General features: G+C 41.6%; 1 protein-coding gene across 1 annotated transcript in view; it reads right to left on the bottom strand.

Annotated features, from left to right (window-relative positions):
- Positions 1-3,425: 3,425 nt before the first annotated feature.
- The window catches only part of TMEM163 (transmembrane protein 163), a gene marked incomplete at its 5' end in the record, with an annotated part of 18,124 nt that continues 12,199 nt past the window's right edge, over positions 3,426-9,350 (bottom strand). Inside the window, 3 exons of the mRNA XM_009076915.1 lie at positions 3,426-3,812; positions 4,913-5,054; positions 7,924-8,035. Of these exons, the coding sequence (XP_009075163.1) occupies positions 3,752-3,812; positions 4,913-5,054; positions 7,924-8,035 (315 nt within the window). The remainder of the gene's footprint in view (positions 3,813-4,912; positions 5,055-7,923; positions 8,036-9,350) is intronic.

The following is a 9,350-nucleotide window of genomic DNA, read 5'->3' as shown; positions in this document are numbered from 1 at the left end:
ATTCCTGCTTTGTGTATTATTAAGGCTTCTTATATGGACTAGGTGACCTTTAAAGGTCCCTTCCAAGCCAAACTGTTAATACTTGTCCAGTGACCTAGCATCTTCATGAGCTGGCCCACAGAAAAGAACCCCAGAAATGCCTACACTTTTCCCCAGGCAGCTGGGAGTGCAGAAATGCAAGTGATGTTTATTAGTAGTGCTAAGCACTTCTGTGTACAGGCCCAAATACAGGTGTACCTAGAGCTGAACTTGCCCATGTCTGACAAGCATCTTGTCTGGGATCTTCACTTCATGTCCATACCTGGAGCATCATCTTCAGCAAAGAGCTTCATTTGAGGCTGCATTTTTCCACCATGGTTGGATGATGCCTATTTATGGTCTGCCTGTTACTGCTAGAAGTGAAATGGAACTAAATCAGCAGTGGATGTTAGTCTGGTGATTTATTAATGACAGTTTGGGCTCACAAAACTCTGGCTTTTAGCTGTAAGTGGACCATTACCATTTCCCATGGCTACCTGGAGTGTGTGGGTCATGGGATTCAAAGCTGCAGCTGGTGTAATGACAGAGTTTTTGACAGCTCCTTTCTCTACTGAACAACATGGCCAAATTCAAAGCATCTGCTCAGTGTCATAGTCCCTTTCAGGGATGTAATTTGCAATTCTGAACTTGGCCAGACTTTAATAAGTGTCAGTTTGCAGCCTCTGTTCTGGCCAGTGCTGTTCTTGTGTGAGCACTGAGGCTCCTTCCTTGTGCCCTGTGCACAACAAAGAAGCCTTGGCAGTGCTGACGAGCTGCTGTGATCACCAAGCAGGTTATTATATTGGCCAGGGCCAAGTTTCAGGTGATTAGTCCCAGCACTTTTGAGCTGTTCAGCTTTTGAAAAGTCCACCTTCCCTTAGCCTAGCTGGAAGCACACTTGTTATCTCATAGTTGGAAAAATCAACTGGCACAGGCATTCAATAAAGAAAACTCATAGAAACTGTTAGGTCTGAGGGTGGCTGGAGCAGTGTCACAGTAGATGGATGAGCAGTTATTTTCTCTGCTATTGTCACATACTGTACAAAGCCTCCCCGCTGCCAGTTTGCTTTATCAGCATCTATTTGCTTTCATCTCTGAGAATCATTATTTCCTGACCTTTTTCAAGTTTCACAAGTATTTCAGTTATTTTCTTGTATTTACCTGCTGCTATCAGAAATCCTTTGAAGCACCTGTGGTTACTGAAAAGTTTCTGCAATTGGTTTAAATTAAACTGATAAGACAAAGTATGTTTAACTTGTTTAACCACATCTCCTTTTCAAAGGTTACACAGCTGGATTCTGTACTTAGAAACATCCTCAGAACATTCCAGAGTTCCAGAAGCAAGTATGAAACTTCATTTACCTGGTGTTTAGCTTTCCTTCATGCACGAGAGCATCTGTGCTCCTGTTTACACTCAGCATTTTAACAGAACTATTCCATCTTTGGGCTGGGTGTTGGTTTGAGTGTCCTACATACTTTCAGTGTTTTAGGACTTAGTGTGGCAAAGGTTCTATCAGGAGTTCAGCATCTTGCCACCACCACAAACTCCTGCTCACTTGCCTGCAGAAGCACTGGGCTCTGCTGCAAACAGGCTGCTGGACTGCATGGCCCTTCTGCTAATTCCCAAGTGTCAATTCTCATAACTAGCAATGGGACTGGAGAAGGAATAAAGCCCTGAGAGAGGTGAGAAAGGGTAAACAGTACAAACAAAACTAACAAAGCCATGAAATGGCTAATGTAGCTAGGTTCAGGCTTTAGGTCTATGATTCTGAGGCTGAAGATGCCTGACAAAAAGCTTAGTAAGTGAGGAAATACCTGTTCCACATCTCAGTTCATGGAACTAGGTGTGAGAGGAGAGATATAATGGGAGAATACCAGGACTAAGCAAAATTATAACAAATTAGGGTCTTGTGCAGGAAGAAAGGGTCCTAGGGTGGCACTTGATACTTAAAAATCCACCTGTGAGGAGTACAGTGAGCACTCCTATACTGGCCAGTCCTCCTGGAGTCCTTGCTGAATGCTCTCATGAAGTAGCTGCTTTGTCATCTTACTGCTGAGTGACACGACGAGCTCTAAGATCATCCTGTGACAGCAAGGCACAAGCAGCATCAGCACTGGCAGCAACAGTATTAGCAAGTTTGCTTACAAACATTTATACAGACTTCATTGAGCCAAAATACATTGAAAACAAACTATAGCAGCAGAACAAATTTCACTTTACCATAAAGAATCCTGTACCAAGGACTGTCCTCTTTCCAACACTGTGCCCCTCATATGGGCACTGCCAGGTCAGTGAAACCACTGAGTGGTCTCTTCTTACATGTATTGTTTGGAGTTGGCTTTTACTAGAGATCCTTAAGGATCTAAGTGACATGATGGGAAATAGTTTTAGCATCACACCAGTGAAAAAATGAGTGTCCCCACTGTACAGCAAGCACTGATCAGTCTAATTGCACATCTACTCTCATTTCTGTAGTCCAGTGGTGTGCAGTAGCTATTGTGTAAGTAGCTACTCAGCTACTTACTGTGGTCCTATTTCAAACTCGACAGTGGACTTTTTTTTATTCACCTGTGATAAACAGAAGCAACAATACTGGTTCCCTGTTGTGAAAACCAACCTGGCTTATATAAAATAAAGAGAAAATGGCTATAGCCAGAGAATCCAGTTTAATAGGCTGCTATACAGGAAGACTTTGTTCTATGATACATTCTGGAAATAGTTTTCAAATGTTACTTACAGATACTGTATAAAATAGATACCAGTTTTATTGATTATACATCAAGGTTCTTTGCTCATTTAACCTGCTATTAAGTAATATATGTGTGATGGAAGGTGAGCAACACTTTACAGGACAGTCTAAATCTAATAAATAGATCTGTATCTCACCACGAGATTGAGCCACTGCTGTGCCCTTGTCAGACTACAGAGCAACCACAACGTCACACACGCTGGTACAGCTGCATATGGTATAATAGGAGATGAAAATCCCATTCCTTCAGCAGCTCCTCTTCCCTGCACCACTTTTTGGCTTTGGTCTGTACAGTAATACTGTGTGTGCTTGTTTGGTCCATGCAAAGCTATGAACAGTGTCTTGTTAAGAAAAAATAGAATTTAAGTCGAAGAGGTATAGTCTCAGTTAGTTTGGGATTAAAATGCAGTATCTCTCTGGTCACAGAAAGGGCTGGAGCTGCTCTTTCTGGGTAGCTGTTTGAAGGGGAGGGGGGGAAATAGCTTCGTAAGTGTTTTAAGCAACACAGCTCTTGGTGTCCAGACTCTATGTAAGATACTCTTAGTCGAAGAGGTTAGCAAGGATTGTACTCCTGTTACAGCATGTGTTTGGGAAAATACAGGCCAAGGGGGAGAGAAAAAAAAACCAAACCCAAATCTGAAACTGGCACTTCTTTACCCACAGGCTTAACCACACCATTAACACTTTCACTCTGAAATATACACCATGGCAGCTGGGTTCAAACTGCAAACTGCATGTTTTCTATTGTCACAGGAATCAATAGCATACTTGAAATGAAGAAAAAAAAAACGCTGCTGTTTGGCTGAATTGCAAGCAGTGTGCACATATGCCAGATTTACAGAGAGATCTCCCATTAAAACAAACTCCAACAAAAAACAGACCACGGGAAACAAACTGCATGTTCAGTAAAATACCATTGGCACCACTTGCCAAGACGGATGACACTGTAGTTGTACAGTCCTTACAGAGGGGAGGGGAATCCTTCACTCGAACATCTCGTAGTGGCGTGTTTGCCTCACACGAGGCACCATGTCGATGAGCAGCCTGCAGGGGAAAGCACAGCGTTGGTGCAGAGCCCTAGGACTCTTCTCCTCACTTATAAACATTCATTTACTACATGAATAAAACCCAACTCAGATGTCGTTAACAGCCTCTAGAGTTTCCCCAGTTAATTTGTTCCCAGAACAGTTAGTTTTACAATGGAAATAGTGATTATAGTGACTTATCCAAGAATGGCATTCCCCATTAAAATGTTAATTTAATTTTCCAAGTTTATAAAACACCACACAGCTTCCAGCTGATGGGTTACTGCAGCCTGGCCAAGGTTTGCTTCTCAGCGGGCACAAGTTCCAACTGAGATGCTCCATCTCCTTTCTCTCATGGCAGAAAGGGGGATAAAGTACCCTGGCCAAGGTTTGCTTCCCAATGGACACAATTCCAACTAAAATGCTCCATCTCCTCCTTTCTCTCATGGCAGAAAGGGGGATAAAGGGTAAAACTCATGTTAGATTCCATGCAGTCAAGGGAAGTTGTGGCAGCAATGAAGCACATGGCAAAGCTTCATTTGATTTTTTTAACTCTGTTTCTAGTGTGGTGAATCAAGAAAGCATCTTAAAATTGAAGACAACATTTGAAGCATGTCTGACAACCTCCAGTTCAGAAATTGCCATAGAGTAGGGTTAGAATGGAAACTAACAGCAAGATCATTCTTTAAACTTGGGCACCTTTCCTTTATACTTTCTTTGGAAAGCATTGCTTAGAAATGTGCCATGAAAGCAACAGGGATTGATTTTATCCACAATTTGTGGGGTTTTTTCAAACACTTAAAAACCGGGATTGATTTTATCCACAATTTGTGGGCTTTTTTAAAACACCTAAAAACTTGTATTTCCAATTCAGGTATACAAAAATCTTCCAAAGTTATTCCAATTCCTTTTTAAGTCCTGGCTGCTTTGCAGCTGATGTGAGACACAATCTTTTACCCCTTTCCACACACTCTACTTCAGTACTGGTAGCTGGTCTAGTACACTCCAGGGACTGATTGCACTGGAGTTAGACAATCCTTCAAGAGCTATGGCTTACTACCTTACCCAGACAGCCCTTCTGCTGACACACTGCACCACCTGCTCACAGGAGATACTCACTTGACTCCATAGGCAAATATTGTAAGTCCAATTAACACTCCTATACTGCCATCCAGGTACCAGACAGAAGAATTGTGTTTAAACACTTCTGCACTAAGAAGGATGGAAAATCCCATTATTCCACCTACAAGAGAGTTGAAACCTAGAAGGGAGAGAAAAAAAAGTCACCGACAATGCATTCATTTGGTAGATCCATGTACTATTTAACCTAGTTCACAAAAGAAAAAAAATAAACTCTAAATATTCCCTATTGCTTGGTGAGTCAGCTCTAGCCAACTGCTGCTTATAGCACTCAGCCAGACTTTTCCAATTCCCCCTCACTGCCAACCACATACACACCACTTGTTCTTGAGTGTCTCCTTTGATCCAGACCTCACATCCAGTCCTTGCCTATTTATGAACCTATACTGCTAATCCAAGTTGATGAAATATATATTGTGGGTATATATAATGACTGTATAAAGAATATTAAATCTAAATTAATCAACTAGACATTTAAACCAGTGTTCCTTCCCCTGCTCCAGCTAAAGTCAGAACCCATCAGCATGATATGCAAAAGAATAATACATTTCCTTGCCATTATTGGCTGATGGTTCCAAATGGTTTAAAAGCTGCTTGCAAAGGAAATTGTTTTCTCTTCCTGACTGTCATTCAGTCAAACCTTTCTTTGCTGGTGAGGCAGGAAAGGAAATCATGAAATGGCTGCAGGTATTTATCCAGGCACTGTTCTGTGCATAAGGCTAGCACAGGAAAAAACAGGTAGCTAATTCTGGGTAGGAAACAGGTATCTAAAACCTACAGGAAAGTTGTCTGACATCACCTATCACATGTCAATATTTGTCCTCTGAGATGGTACAAAAACTCAAGAGAGGAAATGGCTGTTTTTACTATCCAAAAGGCCACAAACTTTGGTTATAAACAAACTGTACAACTAACATTTTACCTCACTAGGATTCATACATCTAGGCTTTAAAGAGATAGTGTTGTCAAGCCCCTCTCTAAAACACAAGTATTCTTTAAAACAAAATTGCTCATAGAGGTTGACATGTATAAGGGAGAATTTGCTGTCCTGAAAATAAACCTATTTTTCAGGAAGAAAAATGTATGCTCTTGTTACTCAAAACAGTTTGTTGGTCCAGAGCCAGGGATCACAGGAGGTAAATAAGCAGGAAACAGAAAACACTAAAAAAAGATATGCAAGGGAGTGCTAAATCTGTCTCAGCTGCTGAATCACATTGTCTCCTCCTGATTGTTAATAAATCAAGTATATATGTAAATATATCTTGTGAAAGAAGATATTTAACCACACATGGTATGATCAGCCTCCTACATGTTCTACAGTAGTTCTGAAGGAGAGAAGAAAGATAAAAACCAGACCAAGCTTAATTGTATATTTTTTCCCTAATTTTTTTTAATCAAAGAATGAGGAATCTCCAGCTTAGCAGCAGTATCATTAGCACGAGGATGTAATTATGGGGGAAGAGATTTCTGTGTCATACAGGAGAACAATTCAGAGCTGGAGTTATTTAGGGATTTTCAGCTAATATTTTGCCTGAATAAACTGCTCTGTTTCAAAACTAAGCCACAAGTTTTTAAAGGGAGGACTAAATCATCTGCCTGCCTAGACACAGTTCTGAAATGGTCAGCGTGTCCCACTTACACCTGACAGCAAAGGAAGTCACACTCCCTGGGCTGGAGCTCTCAGCATCCTTTCCAGAATCCTTTCTGCAGGTTGGAGATATTTTTGTTACAAAATGTCTAGGCTAGCAGAGTGCACAGGAAAGAATGAGATCTCTGAACTGCAGGTCTGTTGGGAGAGAATCCCAAATGCAGGGAGGCAGTAGCATAGCTGTAACCCCCACACTGCTGTTCTGATCACTTTTTGCTTATTTTGTCTTTAAAATATAAATACTCTTGAAGAGTTTCTATAAGTGGGATGATATAAATACTCATGTGTTATCACACATCACCAAAAAAAAATTTAAGTATGTTTCATTTACTTAAAATAAAGCAATTGTATGTATCCCTGGAGTAAGCTGAAAACTGAATTTCCTTAAAGTGAAATCTTTAGTGGAGGAAAGTAATTTATGTACCACAACCCATGAATCATTCCCACCCTACTGTGTCTGTTCACAGAGTATTTCCAACTGCCCTGAGCTGGCAGATAAAAGCTGGGAGAGGTTCATAGGGTGCTGTGAAACCTCTGCCATCACTGTGGCCTCACTCGTCTGCAGAGCAGATCCCCAGAGCCTTCTGAGGATTCACAAGCTTGAGCCCTGGCAGTAAAAGGCATATCTGGGCCTACTTTTAAAACATGATTTTAAATATGGCTTTAAAAGCAGCAACACTCAGGTGTACACACCTGAGCTGACACAGTAGTGGCAGTGAGCTGTGCCAAGGGTAGAGTGGATGAGATTCACCCTGTACCAAACCCTGGCAGGGCTGGGTGAGTGCAGGGCAGTAGGCAGGCAAGGCCTTTGTTTTACACCTGTGATGCTTCCTCAGCTCTGCTGAGTGTCAGGGAAAGCACTGTGGTGACAAATTACATCTAGGGGGTATGTCTGAATGCTGGTGGTGATTCCTGCTCAAGGCAGGGCAGCGTTTCTGCAACAGACTTGGCTTTGTTCAAACTGTCAGGATTAGATTGTCAGCAGGCAGAGGCAGTGAGGATAGATGAGACTTAACCAAAGCTCTATATATTGCTGTCATTTCCCCCTGCTGTAGTGTAACCTCTGGCTAATACACACCTAATTTATATCTGCTCCACCTCTAACCCTATTATTGCTTACTATCCACATATTCACTGTTTGGCTTCCCCCAGACATACCCATTTCAGCTGAGCTATTTATGCAAGAGGCTTGTCCTACCCCATACCATTCTAGGGTTTGGGGTATGTTTCCATTTCCCAGTGGGCACTTTATTTCAAACTCATCATGCAGGGTTCACTCATATCCTGTGTCTACATACCCTGGAAGAGCCTATAAATGCAGCAGGATCAATGTCACACTCACCATCAGTTATCAGTGCTCTGCTTGTAAGGACCTTTCCCAGCATAAATTTGATTACTGCCAAGGCAGTGCAAAGGATTCCACTTAAAACAGAGACACTATACAGAAAATCATCCTGGGAAAAAAAAAAAAAAAGATGTCAGACATTAGTATGTCTCCTGGTCATGCCCCATATATTAAATGACAAATAGTACTAGTTCCTGTGCAATTATTTGTGCCACTGAAGTATACAACCTGAGAAAGAGATTTCCTGAGTTATGACTCCACAACAGCTGATGCTTACTTTGCTTATATTGCCACCTGCAATTGCTTTTGCAACCATAATTAATGACAGCTGCAATCAACCCAATCTCCTCAGGATAGGGAGGTTATATACCTGTTATATACCACAGGCTGCCAAGTAATCTAATGCCCAGTCTCAGCAGTAATGAGGTCCCTGCAAGCAGGAGGCAAGCTTGAGAGTAGACTCCCACTTACCAGACCTTTGATGATTTTTGGTGTAAGAAATAAACAGTTAATACTGTTTCTGATTCTGTGCTTGCTTTGGTTTTGTTTGGTTTCCTTCTTCTAAAGTCTGGTCCAAGCTACATCCATAAAAACATTGATACTCACATACAAAATAAAGTTCAGCTCTTTCTTAGAAAACAAATTTTCCATGGACTTTCATTTCACAGCTACAGAAATATCCACATTGCTAAATCTGCATGTGTAATATGGGCTCCCCAGGTTCCCTCCACAGCCAGCCATGTGGGGCAAAGAAGACTAATTATTGTTTAACACACATTCCCTAAAAGGTTGTCTGGAGGCACATATCCCTCCCTGCTGCCTTTTGGGGTGGGGTAGGGTGGGGGGAAACACTCCTGGCTGCTGACACACTGCAACAAGGTGCCTAAAGGGAGTCCCTGTGCCTTCTTCCCCCTGAGGTACATCAGCCCAGGGGCTATGCAGAAGAACCCAAGAGAGCTCTTAGCCTGCTCACCTACCATCCAACCACAGAGCTTTGAAACACCTTCATTTATTACTCTTAATGGAAGCTTTAATTCGAGCTGTTGCAACACCAGCACAAGAAAAGGAAACAGCAAGAATCTATTTTTTTGTATCTGCAGGTCTAAGTGGGCCAGTGCCACTGGGACCTTGTTCCTGATTAAAACACTCTGGCAAAAATCCCTGTTGATAGCAAACATTGTCATGATGATTCATCATCAGCTCCATCCATTTTCATTATTTTAGCAGCAATTCAAAACCCAAAGAAATAAAAAAAATGGTTTTGAAAGCTGCTTAGGAAGATACTGGGAATTAGATTACTGGTGTAATGTACTCACATCCCTAAATAAATCATTCAATATATTTTTATACAATTTTGTATGGCATATAATTTTGAAAGTCTACTCCATTCACTCTCAATCATGAGCTCGTTCTCTCTAGACCTG

The sequence above is a fragment of the Acanthisitta chloris genome, unplaced genomic scaffold (assembly GCF_000695815.1).
Source record: "Acanthisitta chloris isolate BGI_N310 unplaced genomic scaffold, ASM69581v1 scaffold2616, whole genome shotgun sequence".
Lineage (NCBI taxonomy): Eukaryota > Metazoa > Chordata > Aves > Passeriformes > Acanthisittidae > Acanthisitta > Acanthisitta chloris.
The sequence above is the reverse complement of the archived record's forward strand: the minus strand, read 5'-3'. Positions and strand labels throughout refer to the sequence as shown.